The 27,383-nt window shown below is 39.2% G+C and overlaps 3 protein-coding genes and 1 long non-coding RNA gene across 5 annotated transcripts; 2 read left to right on the forward strand and 2 right to left on the reverse strand.

Annotated features, from left to right (window-relative positions):
* The first annotated feature begins 803 nt into the window (after positions 1–803).
* LOC139970219 (cytochrome P450 3A14-like) lies at positions 804–4,429 on the forward strand. Its single transcript, XM_071975858.1, has 5 exons — positions 804–833; positions 1,112–1,239; positions 2,380–2,503; positions 3,504–3,620; positions 4,412–4,429. Exons 1-5 carry the CDS (start codon positions 804–806, stop codon positions 4,427–4,429), a joined length of 417 nt encoding a protein of 138 aa, XP_071831959.1.
* On the forward strand, positions 3,440–16,779 carry LOC139969672 (lithocholate 6-beta-hydroxylase-like). The gene is made up of 5 exons (XM_071974815.1): positions 3,440–3,620; positions 4,412–4,564; positions 6,205–6,426; positions 7,197–7,337; positions 13,774–16,779. The coding sequence occupies exons 2-5, from the start codon at positions 4,497–4,499 to the stop codon at positions 13,949–13,951; spliced, it is 609 nt and encodes a 202-aa protein (XP_071830916.1). The 5' UTR covers positions 3,440–3,620; positions 4,412–4,496; the 3' UTR covers positions 13,952–16,779.
* Positions 7,780–11,669, reverse strand: LOC139969674 (uncharacterized). 2 transcript variants are annotated; one of them, XR_011793785.1, is made up of 3 exons: positions 11,179–11,669; positions 10,350–10,506; positions 7,780–10,078 (listed from the first exon to the last, which is right to left on the reverse strand). It is a non-coding gene; the product is annotated as an uncharacterized lncRNA (long non-coding RNA). The 2 variants fall into 2 exon arrangements; XR_011793786.1 differs by having other exon boundaries at positions 7,781–10,073.
* Positions 16,780–16,925: 146 nt separating the features above from the next.
* LOC139969671 (uncharacterized) lies at positions 16,926–26,420 on the reverse strand. The gene is made up of 6 exons (XM_071974814.1): positions 26,038–26,420; positions 23,749–23,901; positions 22,030–22,485; positions 20,878–21,042; positions 18,617–19,069; positions 16,926–17,673 (listed from the first exon to the last, which is right to left on the reverse strand). The coding sequence occupies exons 1-6, from the start codon at positions 26,108–26,110 to the stop codon at positions 17,198–17,200; spliced, it is 1,776 nt and encodes a 591-aa protein (XP_071830915.1). The 5' UTR covers positions 26,111–26,420; the 3' UTR covers positions 16,926–17,197.
* Between the last annotated feature and the right edge of the window lie 963 nt (positions 26,421–27,383).

The raw sequence follows: 27,383 nt of genomic DNA on the forward strand, positions 1-27,383 counted from the left end.
ATATCCAAATTCTAGCGAATCTTCTGACACGTTTATAGCCTACATGGATAAAATGTCACCCACATACAAATCGGGTGTAATTTCAGTTTCGTTAGATTGTCTTTAAGCACATTTTCTCATCATTTTTCTTGTATTAGAATAGACTTTGGCAAATCATATGTGAAATAAAGCATAAATGGTATTTTGTGTGAAATAGACTAATATGAGTGAAATGAAATCAGGGATATGTTAATGCATGGGCTATCTGTCGCTTTTCTTTTTTCTTTTCACGTCAACTTTTTGTTAAGTTGTTTTGACGATAAAGTACCTTTCATCTCCTTCTCTAACATACATACAATTTGTGCGTAGAAACGCAGAAAATAGTATTTGATGTGAATATTCAGTCCTAAATTTTCACTCCAAGAGCTAATGAATAACCAGTAGATTTTCACCCGAATATATATAATACGTTGTACTGTAAATACCAAATAGACCATACACAGTGAATTGACACTCTAAATACCGAAGAAACTCTACCAGGATGAGGTTTCTAGGATATTGACTCTAATTAGAGTTGAATTCACTCTGATCAGAGGATCGAACTCTAGGTCAATTTACCAATTTCCAATCTGTTAATTATACAATTTGCTCCAATCCATCCTGATCGTGTCGAAAGCTTGATAATTTATTGTGAATGATCTCAATGATCGTAAATATTTGGTCTATGGTAAAATGTGTGCACGCGGCGGACAGCAGGGGAAGTAATGAGTAATATTCCCTTCCTGCACACGCCCACCCCCGCCTCTTCTCCCCTCCATTCAAAAATGGGCTCCACCGTCCCTGCTTTGGCCGATGTAATTCGGAATATTCCTTTTTGAAATAATTGTGTCAGACAAAATGTCCTGTTTTATATTTTCCATTTTCATTTCTTTAAGTCTATCACTACTGGTGTGATTTTGGTGGGCTAACTTAAGCTGATCGTTTAACCAGGTGACTTTATATCATTCTCTTTTAACAATTTATATGTTGATTTAACTGAATTTACTTATTTTGTGAATCACTGTTGCCAGTGATAGTTGATGTTTCCTAGGGCATTTTTCGTTAACTTCGTCCTTTATCTATTTATTGTAAGAAACGGGCATCCAAGCGAGAGAAGAGGAAGGCATTAGTCTCACCACCTGACACTACTTTCATCTGCGACACCTGCACGAAAGACTGCCACTCCAGGATTGGCCTTTACAGTCACGGCAGATCAAGGGCGTAGGAACCGGGGGCTGGGGGCGCCAGCCCCCCCCCCCCGGTGAAAAATATGGGGGGCGGAAGTATTGTTCCGCCCCCCCCCCCGCTCCGCAAGTCAGAAAACCCCTTTTTCATTTCCAAATGAGAAAAAAATCTCATTTGAAGCACCAAATTGCATCTAAGGCTAGGTGAAAATGCAAAATTCTTTACAAAATGGAGTGGGTGTTGAAGTGTGCTATATTGCACCAAATTGCATCTTGAGGCCACCTGGAAATGCAAAAAACAACCCCTCCCCTTACACCCCTCCCCCAGGCCGGCCATCAGTCTTCAGCCCCCCCCCCCACTCAAAAGTACCTTCCTACGCCACTGCACGGCAGATCGTGTTCTTCAGCAGCAAGGCGCAACCCATCGTCTTCTGAGACGGACGGAGGCCAATGAATGACTACGTTTACAAGACTATATTATATGATGCTTAGATGATTACATGATGCAATACTTTCAGTTGTTTATACATCATACAAGTCATAATTAAGGCAGGCGTGCGCGTTTAGACTATTTTAGATACTTTAATAGCCCTTCACGAAAACTTCACTTTCTTCCAGAAAGGACCCATCTTGCAGACTTGAACTTAACAGGTATATTGTTGTGTAAAGGGGATGTATTGCAACAGTTTTCTTTAATACAATGGAATCATAGTTATAATTTTTATAAAAGACAAAATTCAGATCCTTAAAAAAACAATGCTTCACAAATGAAAAATCGATAGGAACATTGCAAAAATAAAAAAGTTTATATATCAGAAATAAAATATTTTGTTGTTTTGTTGTTGTTTTTTTGGCATTATTCTTTTGTCTCCTGTCTTTGAGTAGTTATAGTTCTAGGCTAAATATTGTGATTTTTACTATCAGAAATATAACATTGCTTTTTTTTTTTTTGTTCTTTTCTTTTTATTCCTTTGTCTTCCAGTCTCTGTGGTAGTTAAAGTCCTAGGATAAAGTTGTGATTTATACTATCAGAAATAAAAAGATAAAAAAGTATTGTTTTTTGGTTTATTTCTTTTGTATTCCAGTCTCTGTGGTAGTTGGATAAAATTGTGATTTATACTATCAGAAATACAAAAAAAAAAATAATGTTTATTTGTTTATTTCCTTTGTCTTCCAGTCTCTTTGGCAGTTATAGCATGGAGGTCGTTGCTTCAGTGTTCTTTGGTTTACAGGTTGATTGCCAGAGTAATTCCGACGATCCGTTTACCAAACACGCCAGGGAAGCATTCCGCAATGCCTTTGTAAGTAGGCTAGTACTGAGTTTACACTTCCCCATCACCAGTGTTTCAACGGAGGAGGAAAGAAGAGTATCCACTCAGAGGGATGAATTGCCAGCATCTCCATCCCTCGAGCAGATCATTTTTTTGGAACCCCCAGACTTCTTTTCGTATTTGATCCTCCGATCTTAACAATCCAAAACCACAAATATTCCACTCTACGGTTTTCATAAACGTTCACATTGGATCCTCCGAGGGCAACCACCTGATCACCAGACTGGTGATCGCCAAACAGGTGATCAGCAAACAGGAAGATGTAAAGAGCGTTAAGATACAACATTGTTGCAATAAGATAACAAGGGCCAAACCGGTTTTGATGTCATATGTTAAAGTAAACTCGGGTCAACTCCGTGACTGACCCACATAGCTTTCACCCGTGTTATTTTGATCTCAAGCTCAGGACCTGATCGTAGACTACATATAGAGGTGGGGGATGGAGTGGGAAGGTGGCAGATCTCAGTGTCCGATCCTGGGCGTGAGACCTTCCAGACTGGGAAGCCGATCTCGAGTGGAAGATCAGTTCTGTATATTTCGGACAAGCCTGTGTCTGTCTTCAGCGCAAAAAAAGTAAACTGAAGTTAGCAAGCAAAAACAAGCAGCCATTGTACACAGAATTAGAATATTTACAATGTCGTGTTTTCCTAGTTTCCTCAGCAAATCTGAAAGGAAAACTTGGGTACAAACCAAACTCAATGAGAAAGTTCTTTCAGAAGAATACTATAAAAAAAATAATGATAAAAAAAATTAATTAAACAAAATTAAACAAAATTGCAGTTTGATTTTTCTATAGGAGACCTGTTTCAAAATTGCAAGGAAAAATGTTCAATGTTGATGTTGGTTTGATGCTCAGGTGCAACAACAAAAATGAAATTTATCCAAGATAGTGAACACTGATGTTGTAAGTTTGGGGGCTGATGCAGACGATATTTGACGTTTATTTTTCAACCCCGCAGTTTTGGTACAGGGTCTGCCCAAACTGTATGATTTGCTTGGCGTGCCCGTTACTGACCCTAAAATCAAACGTTTCTTCTTGGGTGTAATCGCCAAAGCGTTGGAACTTCGAGAGAAAGGAGAGGTTAAGGTGAGGCGATGCACCATATTAACTTTACCCTCGTACACTTTCTAGAAAAAGATCCCGTTTTGAGGGAGCCTCGTCAACCTTGCTTCATGTTATCAAAAGTGATTAGCATTTTTAAGTGGACTATGTTGACCTACATTATTCCAGGTATCTTCAAACCTGACGATTATTTTTTGATATTTTGCTTATTAATTAAACCTATTTTCTTGCTTATTATTATTATTATTATATTTATAATTAATATTATTGTTATTATTATTGTTGCTGTTGTTGTTGTTGCTGCTGCTGTTGTTGTTATTGTTATTTTTATTATCTTGAATACTTTGTTTAACCATTTGGTTTGGACTTTGTTATCCAATGACAAAACTGATACAAATGCCTATCTTGTCCAACATTATCATTTGTTAAGTTTCTTTTTATTCCTAGCCAACTATGATTGGGTGTATGTGTGTATGTATGTGACACTTGCTTGTAAACACGGTAACTCAAAAAGTTAATGGTGGATTACCTTCATACTTGGTGTGTGGATCCGTGTTTTTTGAGTACAAGAAGCCTGTTGTCTTCTGTGAAGTGCAATTGTCATTTGGGGTCAAGAGAGGTCAAAGTCTGAAAAACTTTGTGAATTGTGAACACGATAACTAAGAAAGTACATCTGAAATTCATACATTGTATGCAGATTCAGTTTGTTGAGTACAACTATTGAAGTTGGTGGAGGTCAAAGGTCATTTGCAGTCAACATTTAAATGAAAGTCTGAAACATTTTTAAAACCCCTATATCAATGTTTATTTTGTAGCGGATGGACATTCTGTAGTTAATGGACGATGCTCATCATTTGGACTCGAGCGAAGAGGACCAGACGACAGAGGACCCTCTAGTACATGAGGGAACTGCCTCGGGTTCCTCACAGAGAAAGACTGCCCTCACCACAGAGGAAATCATGGCCAATGTAAGTGTAGAAGGATACTCTGTTGTCTCACTAATATGGGTAGCCCAAAAAAAACTAAGAAAAGAAACAAATTTTAACAGTCACCTAGTATCATCCCCAGAGTTTAGAAAGCTGCATGGTCGGTAAAATTTCTCAACATTACTTTGGTTGGTTTTTCAGCTGACCCCTCCAGACAATGGGGAGGGTTAATGTAGCAAATGAGGGTGGTTAATAAAGCAAAAGAGGAGAAAAGGAGAGGGGGGGGGGGAGTTTAGAGGAGGTTTTTGAAGTTGGTAGTTAGTAGCTTGTGCTGAAGTTAGAGTATTATAGTGACCATGGATTTAGCTGTTTAGGCATATTTGAGGCACTTCATACTACTGCCCTCTAAAAACCAGACAAGATGGTAGTTAGGTAGGGTCTGGTTTTATATTCATCCACTGACCAGCATAGATGCTTCTGTTACCTTGGTATATATATATATATATATATATATATATATATATATATATCTTACTCTGGATCATACCAGGTCGACATTTACATTGACTTACACACTAAATTCAATCGATTTTTTCTAACCCTAACCCTGAACCGACCCTAACCGAACCTTGTACATGAACGTTTTAGAGGAGGGAGAACATTATAAAGCTTTTTTCGAGAATAAAAAAGTTTCTTAAAATGGTCGACACTGAAATGCCGACCTAAGGTACACTGTTGACCTAAGGTACACTTTTTTACCATAAACTGTCGACCTAAGGTACATATCCGATATATATATATATATATATATATATATATATATATATATATATATATATATATATATATATATATATATATATATATATATATTTTAAAAAGTAGTCTTTCCATAGACTTTAATATGTTCTTCTTTTATTTGGGATCGTAAGAGACGAGGCGTGTTCCGGCCATAAAATAAAACTGAGGCCCCAAAGAACCCTTGTAAACATAATGGCTCCCTATTTCGAGTATATGAGCAAAGAAAAGACTGCCTAGCATAACAAAGAAACATATGATTGCTTAATAATGATGACCAGCTGTGCTTGCTAATGTACACTAGTTTTTGGCTTTGATTTTTCAAAATAACAGTTAAAGGTTATGTTACACTACTGACACCATAGGAGTAGGAGCCTTATCTGATTTGGGGGGGGGGGGGGGGGCTGTACCGACTTGCCCGAAAAATATAACCAACATATTTTGCACGCTCCGCTCGCATTCAACTTCTTAATTTGCATATCATATAGGCATGCATCGGTTATTACATCGCATGCAAATAACATACAATAATTTCCCGTGTACCCTTCCATATTGGTTACAATTAGGATACAATTATTGGGGAAGTCGTTACAATAATGATGATGATAATAATAATATCACTTTAACCATTGAAAAACACATTGCAAATTATTTTTCTTTCAGTAGGTGCCCGAATAATTCTCATCATATTGCCCGAATTTTCACAAAAAGTTTTGGTTGGGGAGCTGCAGCACCCCCAGCCCCCCCCCCCACCCCCTGCCTCCTACGCCTATGACTGACACTGTATGAATTAGTCCATCAATTGTCTCTCTGTCTGCACCAATAACATCGCCCGTCTCTCCCTGCTCTAAGGAAAGACTCTTCGTCAAAATTCTGTTCTGCAGGCTTATGTATTTTTTTATGGCTGGCTACGAGACTACCAACACAGCCTTGTGCCTCACTTCATACCTTCTGGCCACCCACCCCGAGAAACAGGACAAACTGTTTGAAGAAGTGAAGAAGTTTGCCCCGAGAAGAGAGGATGTAAGCTACAAGGTTCTTAGTCAGATGGAATACCTGGATTGCTTTGTTCGAGAATCGCTTCGGCTGTTTCCTCCCATCTCAGTGTAAGTCTTTGTAACATAGTCTGCCTCTAATCAGATGAGGTTTTCGTCCCAGAGTAACAATTGGATTGCTCAGTCGGGGTGTCCCTTTTGCTTTTAACAGTTCTGTTACTTCCCATGGAGGGGGGGGGGTTAGGGGGATTATGCCTTCTTGCATGGTCTGATCATGACCATGAGAAAAGTTGCTGTAAAAACTTAAATATCATGTGTTTACTAGCTAGCCATTATACCCAACAATTTCTGTATTCAGACTGAGTAACAAAAAAAAGGTACAGTTTGTCAAGTACTACAAGTGTCAAAACCTGAAGGTATCTGTAAAGGTGTGGCCATCTTCCCACTCTCAGGCTGTAAACGCAATAACACAAAACCGGATCGATATTTGTTTGATATAAAAAAAAAATTGCGAAGTTTCTTCGGATGGTTGAAATTTGAAAAGTAGAGGGTTTTGACAATTAAATAGCCTAGTCATGGGGGCTTCTTAAGTTGCTTGTATAAGATTTTCAGCAACTTAATAAGTTTTCTGTTTTTATTTGTCTTTGATACACTATGTTTCCTTTGTCTGTACCTGTTTTGTTCTGTTATTAATGCTAAGTTTGACAAGCTTTTTTCCTAATAAGTTATTTTTTTTTTTTTTTTATTATTATTTTTTTTTTTTAAACATTTTTGTGCATGTCATGGCAGTGTTATTGCCAAAAGTATGAATGAACGAATCGAAAACAGTTCCGTAAGTTTTTATTAATTTTATTAATATTTTTACACACAAAAATTGGCAGGTTGGATCGCATCAATGACAAAAGTGATATCGTCATCAAGAATCTCCTGATCCCCAAGGGATTCCGGATCTTGGTTCCTATTTACGCCATTCACCACGATCCAGAAATATGGGAGGATCCGGAAGAATTCCAACCAGAAAGGTTCTGCCAACATCTTACCCTTTTTTCCCTCCACATTTCTGTCTTTGTCCATCTCTAGTTTCCTCACTGCCCACCTTCCCTTAATCCTCTCTTTGTCCCTCTACAGTTTATCTCCTACCTCCCCTCTTACCCCTGTTGGTTTCTTTCCTCTCTCCATCCCTTGTCTACCAATCCTCTTACAAACTTTCTCTTTTGTGTTCACCCTGCTAATTAACCTGTCTGTATTTCTCTGTGTGTATTTGTCCCTCCTGTTACTGTAACTTGGTCATTCAGCCTCTGAAGAAGATCCTGCAATGATCGAAACGTCAGGCCCTTTTCACTTTTAAACATCCCATCAGGAAATTATAGCCCTTCACAACCAGTTTTTGTGTCCGGTAGTTCTTATCTATTGCCGCCCTCTGGTTGAAAACTGGACCAACTTGAGCCAAATTCTGTTATTGATGAGGGCACAAAACTCGAAACAATCATCACTGGGTTGTGTGTGATAGAGTGAACGGCAATGAAGTAGTCCCCCGAAACAGCTCACACATATCTGATTCCATTTGGGAGATATCCAAAGTTTAATGTTTACTCACACACATGTAGGCCATCAGCTGAAGCTCAAAATGTGGCTGTAAAATCAGTTTCGTTCCAGCAACACCGGGTCTAGACTTTTAATGCATTTTTGGGTAGTTTAATGCATCACAAACATCATATCAAAAGTTCTCCAAAAAATTTCCTGCAGTATTTTTGTAAGAAACCCTTGAAATTGGGTATGTTATGTAGACATTACGTGCTACGATGCTATGTATTAGGAACACATGTGCTAACGTTAGATTTGGTACAGTGGTGCATACATACCACTCTTTTCTTATATGTTAAATTACGACTGATATTTTTTTTGTATAATAGTTGGGTCAGGGTTACAAGAATGGTGGAAGAGGATTCTGGTCTAAGGGTCAGTGAGGGTTGTTTTCAGGCATTACAAGTTGTGCCCCCCCCCCTCCATTTTCGCCAAAATGGTAAAAAATCACATTTTCAATTTTGAAATATGAAATACAATTTTTGCACATTATAACTTAAGGGTTTTAATTATAAAAATGTACCACTTTTAATAAACTCAGATATAATGCTTTGTAATAAATCAAATATTTTTAAATTTTCCCCCTATGTTATGAATGCATTTTCGTCTGTGCATGTATGCGTAAATATACACATATAATGAAAAGTTCCTCTCCATAATTGTTACACTCCCCATCCAAACTGTTTTACAAATGCGACCCCCTCCCCCTCTACTTTACATGTAGCTAAATCCCTAGTTACAATGAGATGTACCAATGCCCCAAGACCAGTGAGCTATTTCTTTTGTATAAATCAATGTATAAGTTGGCACACTAAGACGTCATGGCATATCGTAGATGTGAAATAAAGTTATAGTCGGTATATATCCGTTACCTTAGTACTCTTTCTACAGTCTTCTGCAAAACTAGGTACTTTCTCCTTGTTACTGAAACGACATGTTTATAATTCGTATTCCTGCAAAAAGAGTTTCCAAGGGAGTTAACGTATAAAAGAAAAGATCGACAAGGTTGCGAATGGTATTTTGAATAATAATAGTTCTATATTCTACAAATAATATGAATAATAAAGGTGAATGGTACAAATAAGTGAATAACGAAGACAGTTAACTTAAGCCCCAGATAGAAAGAAATAATGTATCTATTAAGACTGGGTCGATACACTCAATGGTGTAGTAGAGCTGGGCCTTTGCGATGATTCAAGATACAGGTTCTTCATCAAAAGGCGCGGCGCGGAATTAATAAGTGATTAAAAGTTCATCCAAGGACAGTTGTACTAGTCTTAAAAGTATCCACTTCAATTCACTGCATGGTAGTCAGATATGGTATGGAAAAGGGAAAGTCTATTCCGTAGTAGAGGTGAAGATAATTAGATGAAATAAAAGTCACTAAAGACTTGAATATCCTTCAGTCAAAACTTGAACAGATGCACAGAACATATTAACAATATGAAAAAAACAGGTAACGAAATGTTACGGCAAACAATAAAGAACCGTGATATTGGAACAGGGTCAGGGGATATGTGAATATGCAAGAGGTAAAGCATGCCCATAACACCCTCCTCCCCCCTCCCCTCCCCTCTCAAAAAAAAGTGTGATTTGAAGAAAATGTGGATATTTATCAAAGGTGTCTGGTAGGTAGGGTAATCTACGTAAAACTACTAATAGCTAAAATGAATATATGAATAAGATCATGTTTTCTGGTTCCTTTAAACTCTGGGGAACAAAATAATGACAACATGACTTTGAAAAAGTTAACCCTCTTCACAAACTTCAAACTTGATTAAAATTTCAGACTAAGATATCAAGATTTAACACCATCACAGTTCATCCTCCAAATCATCTTCCCCTGCATCAACAATCTCAACATCTTCTTGGAAGTTGCTGCAATTTCTATATTTACATAGGTCTGTACACGGTAGTTGTGCATTCATTCAGGAACATCTTCCTTTAAGACATTTGCCGACTCTACAGCTACTGCTGACACACTGAAGCAAAACATCTGGGTCAGGTGGCTTCGTCATCCAAGTGATTATAAGGTCATCATTTTCAAGTTTCCATCCATGTCCCTCTGGTGAGAGTGCATCAATCCTTTGCTGCAATGCCCTACTGTGAATAGCAGCCTGGTTGGTGCAGCGCTTAACATGCTGGATCAGAGCATCTTTTGTTGGTGGTAAACTCTGCTCTGAGGAGGAGATGAACAGAACACCTTGTACCATGAAATTGGATATTTTTGAGTCTCACATTTTATGATGGGGTACCAATATAATTACAATTCAGCTAGACATATGTTGCAAATTACTTTAATAATTTCAATGGAAAGATTAACCTGATATTGCATCTCAAAGCGTTTAGAGAATTTTTTAATTTTCCTTGGGGGAGGACCCCCATATTCCAAAAGTCCTAGATCCACCCCTGAACACTCAATGAAGCACACATTGAAGAGAGTACTTTACCTTTCAAGATCTGTATGTCTTCCTTGTCAAGAATTGTATCTAGTTTCTTCAACATAGAGAGTGGTACCTCACTTCAATGGCAACATGGTCTTTTCCTCTAATATTCATAAAATCTGGGCTCATCTTTTTTCCGCTCTGCTGCTTGTCGCAGCAATACCTTAATAAAATGAAATAAAAAAAGCAAATTGTTTTGCATTTTCTGTTGATCAAAATGTAAGTTTGAACAAATAAGAACTAAGACAATTTTATTTATATACCATGTGATCTGTTCATCTTCTATGGACAAACAAAGACACATTCAAATTTTGCAAACCAGTGTCATGCAAAAGAGAATTAAAACAGGCTTTTTTTGACAGTACAGTACATTATCTCTTAATGTTATGGTTTAAATTATACAATGGTAGATTATATCTGTTACTAATAATAAAGGAGACAGATACTTGTTCATTTTGGTAAAGCTAGACAGGCTGACCATAAGACCTTGCAAACCTAACCTTATTGCACCTTTGTTACACTTATATTTCTAACTAATATAATATCTCTATCATTCAAATAAAGGGCCACAGTAAGAAAACTATGAAGCCTGTATTTAACACTTAGGCTAGTGCCCAGATGGAGAATTTGAAACAAATTTCCATTCCTACCACCATATAACAAAACAAATCAGATGACCATGCCACTAATGATATTATGTTCAGGTCCAACACTGTGCCCTTTGACTTGGATTATATCCCTTAAGAGCTACTGATCTTGCATTATGCAACTTCTCTTAACACTTCAACTATGCCACAGAAGTACAAGTAGAGTCGTGTAGTATGCTTAGGCTTACCTCCATCGAAGTCTCTGCCTGCTGCAGCTTGTCCCGTTTGCAACGCCTAGTAATGTATTGTTTCTTTTCCCACATATAATAAATTGAACAGGCAATACACCAGAGCTTCTGCTTGGTTTCCTCGATCTTTTCCGTCAATTCTTCGTTTAAAATCATATGGGGTCTCCTCTGGAACTGTCCGTTTTCTTGCAGCAATGTGCTTGCTATCAATGAACCGCCTGTAACACTTATCGTGGAACCCCATCATACTATGCTGTTGAACACACGCTTGATCGTAGTAGGCCATGGAGTAATCAGTAGTACGGCGATATCACTGTCTCCGCCGCTGAGATTAAGCCAATCTTTAGCGCAGGAAGTAACTTTAGTCCATCGTTTATTCGTCAGTGCCTTGAATGCTTCAAATTTTACAGATTCAATGTGCACTGAGCACTGTAGATTTCCGTGTGTCGGAGACTGACTAGCGCCCGTAGGAGCCGCCATGTTTGTTGTTTTCTACAAAGATTGCACACAGAACTCATGGTTCATTGGACAATTCATATCACATGGTACAGATATCTCACTGGCGCACAACTTTTGAACGTAAAACGGCAAGTTTCTTAACATACGCAATAAAAAATATAGTTCGATCTTTCGAGCGGAATTGCAAAAAAACTGCAGGAAAGTACATGGAGAACTTTTGGATCATTAATCTTAATTAATTTATGTATTCAATGCTGTAGAGAAATTTTAGACCCGCAGTTGCTGGAACGAAACAAGCGAATTTCGACATTCAGCTGATGGCCTAATGTCTGAAAACTCACTCATCAGACGGAATCATGTTTTCTGTTTGTTTTTTCCTTCATTTGATTAGAATGTTTATTTTCCTGTCCTCTAGATGGGTTTTAATAATATAATAATAATAATATTGAAGATTTATAAAGCGCAGACATATCCACCGATAACGGTGCTCAAGGCGCATCACAATATTACCCTGGTCAACGATAACATGCCAAACATAGAGACAATCCCCTCACGCGGCAGCAGCTAAACAGCGCCCAGTTGACAGTTTTATCTCACAGGTCCCCATTTTTACACCTGGGTGAAGAGAGGCATTGGAGATAAAGTGCCTTGCCCAAGAACACAACGCAATGATCTGGCCAAGACTCGAACCTGCAATCCTTAGATCACAAGTCCACTGCCTTAACCACTTGACATTTTGCAAATGCTGACTCTGTAACCTATTCATTCATCCCTCAATTGACATGACCTAATATTGGAATTGGTTTTAGCATCAACACTGAAGGGGATGGGAGGGGGGTGGGGGAGGGTGGCAGCAGTGTGTCTGCTACCTACACTGCCATGTTATATAAATGTGGGTGGGTTCAGCTCAGTCAAACTTGTTTTATTGCTTGCCCAAACAATCTGATGTTTCCGGGAAACTGCATGACTTAAAAGTGATTTATAACTGGTAGAGTACATTGCTCGAGTTAAAGCAGCATTTTGAGTTTTGATGCCGTTTTCCACTTTATTGACAAGTACATCAAGTTTTTTACATATACCAATCACAAAACAGCAAACTAAGATATTAGCCAGGTTTTTCCCTGCCAAAAGCGTTAATTGGCGAGTAATTAAGGACATTTGCAGATAATGAGAAAAGTGTCCACCGACAAATTCCACATTTTGTATTAATCGCATACAGTTCCTCCAACCCACTAGTTTGAATCCAACCAATCAGAGATGCATGTTGTATTACGTATTGGCCAATGACGTTTGTAGCTTTTAAATATTCATATTATGGGCGTTTATTTGGATCCCAACGGAAAATATCTTCGAGAAAAGCAAAGTTGAAAGTTGTAAATTTATTCTATGATATTGCGATGGAGATTGCCTTAACAAAGCCCTAATCTTGACATGGAAGAGCAGAATACAAGCATTTAGTTTCCAATGCACGCAGTTCTTGGTTTTAGATTTCTTTGGTTGAAAAGTGCGAAATCATATCCTTGGGGGGGGGGGGGGGGTCAATAGGAGCGGGTGGATATGCCCGTTGCCATTTGAAGAAAATTTTGGAACTTTTAAAGAGGGCTACATACCATGGTGGCATATATTCACAACGTGGATTAAGCACAGTGTAAAATGTCCTAAAACTTTCATTTATAACCAGATTTTTTTCTTTGAGCCTTTTTGTTGCAAATTTTAAATCCTCCTGACAGATTGAGGTAGGAGCATGGATCTTTTACAGTGTGGCTGGAGGCAGATCAATATTCCAACAGAGAAGAAAGTGTGGTCTTGGGGGTCGTTAACGCTGACATCGATGTAGTGAAAAAAATCTTAAAGCCAAGACCTCAAATGATGCATTCTTTCAGTTAGGTCTATAATTAAGTCAAAGTGCCAGATTATCCCAATAATTTTTGTAAGAAAAAAAAGTCATGCAACTGAACACTTTTCCAGGCATTGATGAAGAAGGTACATCTACCCCCCCCCCCCCCTCTCCACACATGTATCAAGGTCAACTCAAAATATAAATGGATATTGCAGCTTGGAATGTAGTCATTGCTTGACCTGGACTAAATCTAAAAACTAAATGTCTTTATTTTTATCCTTTTTCTCTTTTCACAGATTCCTCCAGTCCTTAATGCAAGAAGTCCCTTCCTCTGCCCCAAAAATGGAGTCAAACTTCAACTCGTTACGAGGGAAACCACTGATAGCAACATATAAAATCGTAGAGATTGGACAAAATGAGCAAAGAGTCGCTTTTATCGATGATGGCTCGGATCTCTCAGGACCTGCATGTTGATTCTGGTGTCATGTTATAAAATTTGTAGAACGGTCGTCCTTTAAATGTTAACATCAACAAACCTGCACCGAGGAGAAGATATCTACCGTATCACAAATTTGGGCTTCAGAGGAGCATCACGAATTTGTTAACGTTGAATATTTTGAATACGTCAATAGATATTATATTGAGACATATTAGCACTCATTATTTCCGTTCCACCCCCACCCCACCCCCCCCCCCCCGATACAGTATATGAAACTTGTTTTGGCAAACCTCTACAAACCTGTATCACTCTTAATACTCAGTTCGGCCAAATCACAGTTTGTGAAAAACTTCAAACTCTCTTTAACTCCAGAGGCTGGTTTGGTGCCTGTGATGGGAATAGCTTTAGTTTAGAAAATGACTTCAATGCTAAGTTTATCTATAAAAAAAAATGTGGAAATTTACCGTAGAGGGTTGCTGCCCACACTGGACAACTTTAGTCAAAGTGTAGCAATACTGTAGCATATTGTTGTATGTTGCATTAATAACCCAGTATGTAGTATATGTGACTTGGAAAGGTGTGCACTTTTCTTATAGTCCAATGTGGATGTGTCTTAGACAAAGTGGATGTGACCTACGTCAAGGTGTAGGTGATTTAGTCAAGGCGTACGTGTCTTAGCCAAGGGGTGTATGTGTCTTAGCCAGGTGTATGTGTATTAACCAAGGTGTATGTGTCTTAGCCAAGGTGTATGTGTTTTAGGTGAGTTGTGTCTTAACCAACGGGTGTAGGTGTCTTAGCCAAGGTGTATGTGTGTTAACCAAGGTGTATGTGTCTTAGCCAAGGTGTATGTGTCTTAGGTGAGTTGTGTCTTAACCAAGGGGTGTATGTGTCTTAGCCAAGGTGTATGTGTGTTAACCTAGGTGTATGTGTCTTAGGTGAGTTGTGTCTTAGTCAGGGTGTATGTGTCTTAGGTGAGTTGTGTCTTAGCCAAGGTGTATGTGTCTTAGCCAAGAAGTATATGTCTTAGGTGGGTTGTGTCTTAGCCAAGGTGTATGTGTCTTAGGTGAGTTGTGTCTTAGCCAAGGTGTATGTGTCTTAGCCAAGAAGTATATGTCTTAGGTGAGTTGTGTTTTAGCAAAGGTGTATGTGTCTTAGGAGATTTGTGTCTTAGCCAAGGTGTATATGTCTTAGCCAAGGTGTATGTGTCTTAGGTGAGTTGTGTCTTAGCCAAGGTGTATGTGTCTTAGCCAAGGAGTATGTGTCTTAGGTGAGTTGTGTCTCAGCCAAGATGTGCGTGTCTAATAAGCAATCATGTTTATGTCTATGTGTCTTAGTCACAACAGAGACCGATTCTGACATTCAATCTGTATGAAAAGACATTTTTTTTTCAATTTGTAATATATTTTGGTGATCAGTGTAATTGGATCTGATAAACAGTCATCATGAATGGTCATTGTTTTTATTTTTTAAACAAACATTCTTGTAGAAAAACGATATATATTTAAATAATAATGCAAACTGGTTAACATTCCAGAAAATATTTTACCTCATATTTAATTTTACTGTACAATTGATGATTTTTTTTTTTTTTTTTGTCTTACAACAATTGTCACATCAGTCATTTCCAGGAATTTTTTTTTTTTTCAAAATCTTGTTCAAGAGAATAATAAATAAAGAGATCCGAAGGAAAATGAGTTATTGATGTAATTTGTCGTTTTTTTTTTATGATTTTTATTATTGTCATCTTTAATGAGGGTAGTCCTACTCAGTGCAGAAAAATTACAACCAAGCACCCCTCATCCCTAAACCACCAGAATGCAAAAATTCATTGAGGTTTCGATGACCTCAATGCAACAGACTTCTGCTTGTTCACCACAAATAGCTTTTGTAAATATAAATGTCCTGATTTCTACCATGAGATATCATGTTTCAAAGGTTTTTCAGAGTTTTGACCGCTGCAGGTGACCCAGACGACCTTTGACCTCCACCAAAAGCAATTGAGTTTTTCTAATCAATATAACGCTTCCACATGCCAATTATAATTAAAAAAAAATCATCCTTCCTAAGTTAAGATATAGTCTTTATACACGGTTTTCAGTGTTTGACATCTGGTGACCTCAGATGACCTTTAGGCTCCAGGTTAAACAATACAACTTCGCAATATGATTCATGCACATGCTAAGTATGACAAGATTTCCACAATTTGACCAAATGATCTTTGACCTCCATGCAGCAAAAACAACTGCAGAATTTTTGTACTCAAACGTGTCAGAACTACCTACCAAATATGAGATTGGTCCAATTTTCCCTCAAGAAATCGTGTTTACAAAGTCTTCACAATTTGATCCCTGTTCACCCCAATTGACCTTTAAACTCAACAAACAATACGCTCCTTCTACTCAATATAGCAGTTCTACACACGAAATGTAAAGAATGGTCCACGCTTCAGTCTTTGAGATACCGTGTTTACAAGCAAAGTGTCGAGCGCACGCCCTCACTCATCTGCCTGCATGAGGTAACGATCAGGCGCGTAGCGAGGAATTTGCCAAGGGAGGGGCGAAACTGTAGGCAAACTATCAAGACCGTAGGTACGGCATTGTAAACTATCTGAGCGTAGCGCCACGATAGGTTGGCGCGAAGCGTACTAGAAAATTTTGGCTGAAAATGCCTCCCAGATCGCTGGAAATGGCACTTCCCAGGCCTTGTAAGTTGCATCTTAGCATTTTCTCTTTTGAAATTACTAGCGATATCATAATTACATAAATTAAATATGGTCCGGGGGGGGGGGGGCGGCTGTCCCCTTCGCCCTCTTGGCTACGCGCCTGGTTATGATGATCATCGAAACCAATACTATACGACGTACCCTTCTCATGGGACAATATGTATAGGTGCGAGAATGTGACTGTATGACCTATTTGCCTCATCCAATTATAAAACCACATTTAGATGCGATGATTGCTTAACATTTAATAAATGACACATTTACTATAGAAAGAACAAAAACATGTCTTGTTATAAACCGATCCTTTATTTCTTACACAATACTATATTTAAAGAAATTTCTTCTCTGTGAAGTTGATACAATTACTTTAGTACCAGATGGTGGTGGTATGGCGGGAGAAGTACTTATTAATATGTGTAATGCTCCGGTAATATATAAAAAAAAAAATGAGCACGCCATGGATATAAACAAATGACCCGAAATTAGTGTCGAAAATTAACATTCCTAGTTTACATCTAATCAAACACTGCTACATGGTAGATGAAAACGTTTAAAGGATCTAGTCATCGGTGGCTTGAGATATTGGATGACAATTTATCGTTTTGCAAGCGATTATTGCGCGACTAGGGCCAAGTGGGAGATAGAAATATGGTGAAGGGGATTCCCCCTTGGCGAACTCCAGGCATGCGTACTGAAGACTAACACCAGGGCAACCTAACCCATCTACATCTAACACACCATGCAGACCAGTGAAAAGGAGATTTTGGCCTCGGATGAGAGGTATGGCCTTATCCTCTTCCGAAAGTACATCAGGTTGATACTGCGCACGCGTCATGACACCACTGGTAGCATTGGAGAGGAATAGACCGATCCGCCAGAGATCGGTACCATATATGGTATCTGTGTCGTTAAATGGCTCGATGTTCACTTTAAACGCCACTTCGTAACCTTTACCTTCAAGCACCCTCTCATTAGTCACATTCCATTTTAAGCACCGCAGCCAGGCCGTCGGTGGTGGAGGTAGTGGTTCTCGATCTGCAGAGTAGAGACGACGGCAAAGAGATTTTTTTTTTTTTTTTAAAGACGGTTTTACCCACTGAAATTCATCAGTCAGATTTTCTGTCAGATGAAGCAATTAACTTCATTAACAATTTCCGCAAGTCATTCCGACCACGTCCTTTGGGGGGATGTGGGGGGGGGGTGAGGTCAGCGAGTGCAAAACGTAACACCTCTGCCCTCGTCAACCATCAAAAATCAGGCAAATGTCAAGTTGCTCACATTTGTTTCCTTCCCGGTGAATATCCTCTCACCTCCCCCTCCGCCAGTCTCCCAACAACCCTTCCTCCACCCCCTCGTTGTTGGAGTACGTTTTAAACTCTAACAATTGCCTCAATGTTGAAAATGTATTGTAAAGGTCAACTAGTACACTACTGTAGGTAAATGATTGTCTGCAGGGGGTTGGAGCCCGGGGGTACTGGTGGCACGTGCCCCCCTCCCCACTACCCACTTTTTTTTCCAAAATAGCAAATGTGCCCTACTGGCAAATAAAATGTGCCCCTTTGATGAAGAACTGTCTTTTGGATATCTTAAGCCTTTGTTAATTTTAATATTTTAATTTAATTATTTACTTTGAGTCTGTACATGCTTACTTTTAAAATGGCATCCCATATCTTTTTGTAGCACGGTTAACAATAAACAATCTCAATAAATAAAAAAAAAATCAATGTTGCAGCACACCATAAATAGTATTGATAGCATACTAACACACCATATATATATTTAAGTGTTACGGCCGGTCATGTGTATCGGTTTATAGCATAACGAGTGATGGTTGTGGAATGAGAAAGTGCCCCTCTGATGTTGTGCCCCCCCCCCTACTTTTTGGAAGCTTCCTATACCCAATGATTGTCTGTGACCGTTTTCGGTGTTACTATAGTAGCATATCTGACCGGAAAAGGAAAGTTGCTGGTATACTCACTGATACATCGTATAATGCGGCAGGTCACTACTTTTCTCTTGTTTTCATTATTGGATATTTCGAAATTTGGCACAGAGTCAGCAGACTTCGCGATTGTTACACACAGATACCGATAATCACCGCAACCGATGGCGCTGAGATCAAACTGTGTCGTAATCAGCGGGAAAACAAGAGTACGTCCTGGGATAATGTCGGGTGAATGTAAGGCGTCGGACTCGTCTAAGATCTGAGGATTGAAGCCGATCTTTTCGTTTTCGTGGTCACCATAGTAATCTCGGCTACCGTAAATGGCAATCCGCCATAAATTCGTTCCTCCTATGATCTCTTCGCTGTTCTCTTGTACATCCACCGATATATTGAGGCGTATACCAATTGGTTCGTTGAGTCGGAACCTTTCGAGCATCATGACGTCCCATCGGACTTGTTGAAAAGATAGGTGAACCTTATCTGAAACTGTGTAAAGTAAAAAGGAAAGGATCATATTTATATACAGACCATATATATTCTTATAGGCCTGTATTATAATAGTTGAGTAGTTCATTGGTGACAAAGATTCAGTGCTGCGGCATGCACTCGAGACCGGTCGAGTCCTGGCACACGAGACCAAGTTATATTTGCATTTGAGACCAAGATGGCTAATCTGCGTCTCGGGGACGGAGGTGACGGGACCCGAGACTCGAATCCGGTCCCTACACTCGACGTCCTGGCACACCGTAAGACCAAGACCAAGACCAAGCCATTTTGTATTCAAGCCCAAGATGACCAACTTGTGGCCGGGAAGCGAACAAGGCCGAAGCAATAATTCTGAGATATTATCCAATTGTTATGCATAGAAGGAAATTTAAAAAGGAACATGTGATAAAAAATTCCGACTTCACCAATTTCAAACTACATCCAGCTAGAGCAGTTGCGTAGCTAGAGGTTTTTGCGCCCGGGTGCAAGAGTAGAATATTGCGCCCGCCCCCACTACTGAAAGAAAAATAAATTGCGCGCGATAATTTTTGGTTATAATTTTCGGGCAAGTCGTTACATCCTCCCCCCCTTCCCCTAAATCAAATTGTGCTCCTACGCCTATGTTATTTCCACCTTTCGAAATCTAATGCCTTGGAACTGTATACTAAAATACCCGAAATTTCCGTAACATGTAGTCATTACAGAATACAGAACAAAATAAAAAGAAAAGAGAAAACGGTCGAAATGGACTGAAAAGAAATCACAATCTACAAATTTGCTAATAAAATGAACTACATTCAGTTCAGATTCTTATTAGTAACTGGAAAATATTCATGCCTGACGACGTACATCAATTTCATATTTTTTCTAAAAAGCGCTTATTTTTTTTACTCTCATTCTCCCATTTTAGCGCCCCCTTAACCCGGCGCCCGGTGCAAGTGCCTTCCCTTGACCCCCCTAGCTACGCCACTGAGTTTGAGTGGTTACAATATATAACTATGGACATATATGATTGCTGAATAGTCCCTATACACAGATTACTATTCATATACAAAAGGTGTGGCCTGTCATGGCGCAATTCAATTGTCACTTAGCTGTGGCTGGATAAAAGCTGTGTCACTCGTTTCATCGAGCAACTCTCACGTTTTACGAATATTTGGGGCCACACCTGTATACATTGTACGTGGACGGGAGTGTTCCGGGCGCAAACTTCGTCTGTGTTGCATATTATAGTCAGGGAGTGGCAGCTCCCTGGTATGTAGTTACCTATGAATGAAATTACGCTTTACTTTTATCCGAATTCCAAGTTCCGCGACACACACCACCCCCTCTCCCACCCCTTCCACTGCCTCCATTTTAAGATAGGTAGTAATATGTACAGAATCCTAACTCAAAACACATTTGAACTTTAAAGACATGCATTTGAAGACTCGCCCCAAACCGCGTGCGGCCATCTGAAAAAAAAGTTAACTTTCTGTTGCTTGCAAGTGACGTTTTGTTCGTGTCGCTACAAAATGCAGACAGTAATGAACGTGATACCTTTGTTAGCTTTAGCTGGACCTGAGATGTCCATCGCTGTATCGTTTATACACCGTGCTGTGGGTATTGACCGAAGCTGTTTGTACTGACTGTACACTAGTGTATAATTAACAACGATAGCAAGCTGTGTGTGTATTTTCTAGGATCGATGGTGGTGTCTAACACTTCTGTTACACCTCATTCGAAACTAGGTCAGATTACCGGCATTAGACGTTTCTTTTTGCGCGAGTCTTCACACCCTTTAAAGAAGAAAGCCCGGACAGACTTACCAGGTGGACATTCTCCCAAGGTTTCAAATCTGACCGCGACACGTTGACAGCGTGCTGCCTTTGTTAACTCACAAAAGCTGTCGTACTGAACACTGTTGTTCCCACAAACGACGCCACCAAGAATCTCAGGCGGAGGACACGACTCGAAACAAGTTGGCGGCAAATCTGGGAATGAAGAAAGGGCGGGAGTTTTCGTTCTTACAATTTATTGTCAGCAGTATTTCATCATTTGGTACTTTTGAAATACAACTTTTCTTCGACAGGGACGTAGCCAGGGGGGAACAGGGGGAGCGACTGCTCCCCTCTTTCAGTGTCGAAAAAATGTTAAAAATTGTTGTTTTTTGAGCAAGATATTTCGTCAGTGCCCTTTTGATCTTGAATACTCGTCAGCTCCGTTAACTCGATTATTATCGTAGTAACATTCAGGCCTACTGATTCAGCAACTTACTACGTTTGGCAGATGCATATAGCTAAATTTAACCTATAGCCTATTACAAGCCTACAGTTGACCACTGCGCAATAAAATACATATTGCCTACCTAACCGCACTCGATGGAGTGTTACGAACCGTATGCACAACGACGTCGACAACGTTCGTTCTCATCCTTTCTATGATTCGTCCTAAGTTGTTGAACGAACAGCATGTTATGAAGCTAAGCTAGCAATCGTACGTGATACGCACTTCCTATTAATAATGATTACACTGCTAATACACTGCGATAACGAAGTCCAGATATTGGACAATAAACCAAAATCATCCTACTGGGAATTTTTTTTAAAAGAGCACAATGTTTGTCTTTCTGATCATATAATAAGTAAAAGAACATTTAAAAGAATTCAAACAGGAAACAAAATCTGCTGATAATATGATATCATATGAAAATGATGAAACTGGCAAAACATTGCACCAGATCGCATCTAAGGACCTTCAATTTTTCAAAAATATCTCATGGACACCCCCTCCCTTTAGACCCCTCCCCCATATCAATTACAAAATGTGCTCCCCTTTCAAATTCCTGGCTACGTCGCTGCTTTTTCGATACGTGTAATAATGCCCATCATCATAATAGTATCGGTGTCTGGTCACTGTCAAAGGTCAGGAGGTAACTCTAGACACGCTAGGGCGTGTGTGCAGATACCATATATACTTACCACTCTCGGTTTCCATGGTAATGTTTGGCCGTAGACATTCGCGTCTTCGGCAGGCGACGATACTGCCGAACACGATGCCAGCTCTCAGTTCGAAATTGACCGGTGAATCCCTGTCCCTTGCAAGTTCGACGCAGAAGAAGGCGACAGCGCCACATCCGATCTGGCTTATATCAAACCGAGCCTGTAGATTTTTGAGTTTCAACATATTCCCTTTCTCCGCTCTCTTAGAGGCTTGCTTTGTCGTCAAGATTTGGTTGACGTATCCATATTTATCGCCATAACCATCCTCCCATTCACTGCCGAAAATGCCAACTTTCCATAAATTCTTACCGCTTACCGAATCGCTACCTTTTGCTAATTCCGCGAAAACGTTGAGAGTGATGGCGCTCTTTGCATCTAGTTTTGCTTTGGGGACTTTCACATCCCATTCGAAAGAATCCAGAGTTACAACAGTTCCTGTGGAATCGACAAAATATAGGCCCTATGATTATTAGTAAGAACAAAATGGACAGTGTCACCGTTTTGAACGATTCGCTTTTTTCAAAAATTTTCTCTTGAGTTATGTGTCCCTGCAGGGGAACCCAAGTTCCGGACAACGTTTTTTTTTTTTGCGAACGATGTTATTAATTTACACAGACACAAACCCACGTAGGCTATATCATCTTTGTTTAGCTTGTATGATTGAAAACTTTGATGATAAACAACTCCCACCAAAATAGCTATAGCAAAATCATCATGACTCCGATTGAGAGAACCAAAAGTTAAATGTCGCGTCTGGCGGCAGATATCATTTCAATAATAAATGATAGGATATATAGTGAGACTAGTATCGGATAACCTTTTACGTTCTCTCTTTAATTTCTTTCTATTTTTTGTTCACTATTTTCAAGGCAGATTGTTAACATATTGCTGAGGCTTAAATCATCACCATCCCATCACTTTAGTCATGGGGTTAATAGCCCCAAATATGTTAGATTTCAAATTTCAAGCATTTTTGCAAAACCCATCTCGATAGTACAGAAAATAAACTTTGTACTAAGTAATGAAGAAAACATTACCTGAATTGAGCACGCGTGGCGTGATGAAGTCATAATTGGACTTGATCAAGTAACGACATATTGTGCACGATGAAATTGAAATTGTGTACGGGATATCTCACAATGGTATAGAAGCATTCAATTATATGTTTGGGGGCGTTGTCCATAACCGCACTTATATCTCTATCACAAAGAAAAATGATGATGGATTTGTTTGTGTCTTCTAAAACAACTTTTGGTTGCTATCAAGTTAAAACCATGAAACAACATTTAATACATGCCATGAACCTTTTTCCTGATTTAATCTATTTTACTATTTACATACTTCTTAATTTGTTTTGGACTATATGCGTTTTGGGCTTATTTTTTTTTAGTATCGTTCAGTTTAGTACGGGTGTTTTTTTTATATTGTTGCTTTTGGCTTTTACATTTTTTGCCTTATTGGTTCTATATATTTAATATTTTGGTTTTTTGTTACTATTTGTTTTCAGGTTTTACATTTTGTAAAGCGCTTTGAGCAGCTTTGCTGATTATGCGCTATATAAAAATTACTTATTATTTTCTCCATTTTTGTAAATGTGCAAACCGACTGTATCAATAAGGATTTTAGCGTGCCGTGCCGGCGGCGACACGCACCATGGCATATAACAGTGTGAAGCTATACCAAGAAAACATATCTTACCGACGTCACATGGTCCATCCTTTACTTTGACCAAATCGGGTGTATTTCGACATCCAGCAAATCCCTCGAGTTCACATTCGTTGTTGTAAGAGTTCCCGTCTGAACCGCATACGGGTGCATAGCGCGCCGTACAATCAACGAAGCAGTCTTGCGCTGAAAGGAAACAACAGTTCAGGTCAAAGGTCAAATATAAATCGTTTTCTCTTTAACGAGCAGATGAAGAATGATATGACGTAAGGTATAAATATGAATCCAAATGTCTCTACTTCAGGAAGCAAGAAAAAAAATCGATTAAAACAAATATGGGGGAAAAAAAGGGATTTTTGCCGAAAAGTATATAGGAAATATTAAGTTATGGTTTTTCAAGAGCAATGTTTCTTCAATTAGACGGAAGTTTGTCATTGAAGCAGAAAAACCTGTTAATATTATTACAGCTTGGCGGGAATTTCTGGATTAATTATTCCTGTTTTGTTTCTTACTTTGAAAAAAAAATACTAGCACTCGCGTGATAAAAATTATTGTCAGGTAAATACCTCTTCCAATTTTCTACAAAAAGAATTTATGAAGGAAATAGGTCTACATATTTGTAGAAGACCGCAACAGTTAGAACCTTTTTACGCCCATGGGGTCAAATTCCCTCTTATCTATCTAGACCTGGGTTTCCCTAACTATATCCCCCGACCCCCCACCCCCTCCCCCACACGAACCCCCTGTTGATGTCAGAGTTGTCCACGAACCCCCAACTTTTCGAGACACGATCTGAGTCATTATTATACTATAATAAGCATAACAGTGCTCCGTAAAAGATCAAGTTCATAGTGTAATATTGAACTGGTATATCATGTTTAAACAGACTAGCGATTGCATGTTGTCACTCAACAACAATTTTCAAGCATGAATTTATGCTAACTTTGCTTTGTGTCGGGCAAAATGGAGGTCATCTGGAATTTCCAAAATAATAATAATTACTTTGGCCAACCTTTCAGTTACTTTCTCAGCTCTTTATCGTCATGACGTACTGTCATGGGTACACCAACTTCACCTAAGGAATGCGGCCTGTGTCTGTTTCATAATTCAGTTTCTTACATGCACGGTACGGTACTACTATGACAACATATGCTTATGGAACGCGAAAAGAGTTTGTCGATAGGTACGACTTTTGTACATTACTAAATTATATCGATATATCAGATTTTAGTTCAACAAAAAGTACTACGGTACTCTAGTTTAGACTTCCAGAAACGTCGCACGAACCCCTGGGATGGATTCACGCACCCCCTAGGGGTTCATGCACCCCAGTTAAGGAACCCTATGATCAATATAGACTATTAAAGATATTCACCTGTCCTTTCGTTCCTCTCAATCACATTTTCGAAATATTCACAGTTGAAATTGTCAGAGGCTGTAACCTAACTGAACTTGAGGCTACAATGGTGTGACGTCATAATGTTGCAGAATTGACAGCAATATTACAGATAAAATGGAAATTGAATGCAATTTGACTAGGATGTTTAGAATATGTTCTTGCTCTCATTATCAAAACAAAATTCAGTACTATTCTTTCAACAGCTCGTGAAATTCGTTAGTTATAATTTGATGACCATTTTTCAGTGTTTCATATTAGATATGTCACCCCTATATATAACTAGTATTCTGACAATGACAATTTTATCACTACACCTTATACGCTTAAAACAGGTGCACACTGTCAACCTTTAACACAACTGTCTGAACACGTGGTTATACACTATCGAGTATGCATGCGGATTGTATAGTCCCTATATAAAGCATGCACAGAACTAAACTCCATTCATTTTTGTGACTTAAAATTCGCCCTTTGACCTCACATACACAGACAAAAAAATGCTCGACTCACTTCCCCAACTCCCCTTTGCACCCACCCACCCAACCACCCATCCCATCCAACCCCTTTCCCATCTCTGCCGTAAGAACTGACGAGTTTATCCAGCTTTTGGCCAGGCTCTGACGGAGTGGATTGGATTTCTGATACTCCAAGTGTAAGCACAGAAACGCACACGCAAACATGTACGCACGCACTCTATCGAACACGCAAAATGCCCGGATTTTGTAGAAGGTGGTTATTACTGTATTTAAATAGATATAAAGCCAGGCAGAATGCGGGGGTAAAATGTGAAACCTTTCAGAAACTTTAAATACCACACAAAGTTATATGCGGAACAACCGAGTTGATTTGTCGAAGCATATATGATAGCACTGATAAAACTATAGATATGAAAAAGGTTCCTTTTTATTTAATTGTATATTTACCTATTTCACGGATGACAGCTGTAACGGCCGTCGAAGTTAACAGAATAACAGCGAGAACACATAGATACTTCATGATGCTCGAACTCAATGATCTTTGTCTTCTTCCGTAGCTTGATGGATCGTCAGTGCTGTGGTTCACACACACAAGACAACACACAAAATGGGAGAAGAAGAGGGATTCCTTAGAGCGAGTCTGTATCACAGCTTATTCACTGATCAGATTATCTCTATCACTCGGTATATATATACTGTACAAGCAATAAGGTCGTAGGTCGCACCGGAGGTAGCCTATCGTCATTTTTTTTACAAAATGAGCTACAGAATAAAACTGATATTTCCAGTTACCGGCAGAATTTCAAATAAATATATACCGTGTACGTCATGACAACGATGAAAAGGTTATCCGTTTAAAGGCATTGAAGTCTCGCCCAAACCGCGTGCCGCGCTCTGAAAGGGTAAACTTACCGTTTTCTTCTTGTTGCTACAAAATGCAGACAGTAATGAAACGTGATACCTTGTTATCTTTTATCTATACCTGAGATGTCCATCGCTGCTATGCACACTGTGTTGTGGGTATTGACCGCAGCTGTATGTATTGACTGTACACTAGTGTCTAATTACCGACGGTAGCAAGCTGGGTGTGTGTATTTTCTGGGATCGATGGCGGTGTCTAACACTTCTGTTACACCTCTTTCGAAACTAGGTCAGATTACCGGCATGAGACGTTTCTTTGCGCGCGAGTCTTCACACCCTTTAAGTTCCGAGAAATATTACATCAGTGAATTTGGCCGATAGAATCAGGGTGACACCAATATAGCTCACATTTATAGAACCAGGGAAAGCAACTAGGATTATTATTTTTGTTTTGAAAGAAAAGTCACCCCAGATAGACACGGGAAATCAAGCAACTTGGATTCGCCCTGTGGCGTACCAAGAATAGTTGGCACCCGGGCGGAACCTTCCTTTTTCACCCCATGCAAGGGATGCCGTCCTGGGTAGGGGTGTATAATGGGACAAAGTTTCGGGAAATGGAGGGGTGGGGGCGGGTTAATAAGGTTATATATCTGAAGTGAATACGTGGCAGTCAACGGTGGGGATTATAACACACCTGGTCCGTCACCTCCCCCCCCCCCCAAAAAAAACATGTCTGTATAGCCTAAGGCCTAGAAATCTTAGTATACGTTGGGGAAAAAACACCAAAAAACGTGACATTACCATGGCGTAACCTATCAAAGAATTATTATGTATCACATGATGTATCACAATTTCCGGCTGCCAACATATTGACTGCAATCTTATTTAGAATAGCAATGACACACGGTTCAGTGTGATATGAGTCATTCGGT

The sequence above is a fragment of the Apostichopus japonicus genome, chromosome 7 (genome assembly GCF_037975245.1).
Source record: "Apostichopus japonicus isolate 1M-3 chromosome 7, ASM3797524v1, whole genome shotgun sequence".
In the NCBI taxonomy this organism is placed as follows: Eukaryota; Metazoa; Echinodermata; class Holothuroidea; order Aspidochirotida; family Stichopodidae; genus Apostichopus; species Apostichopus japonicus.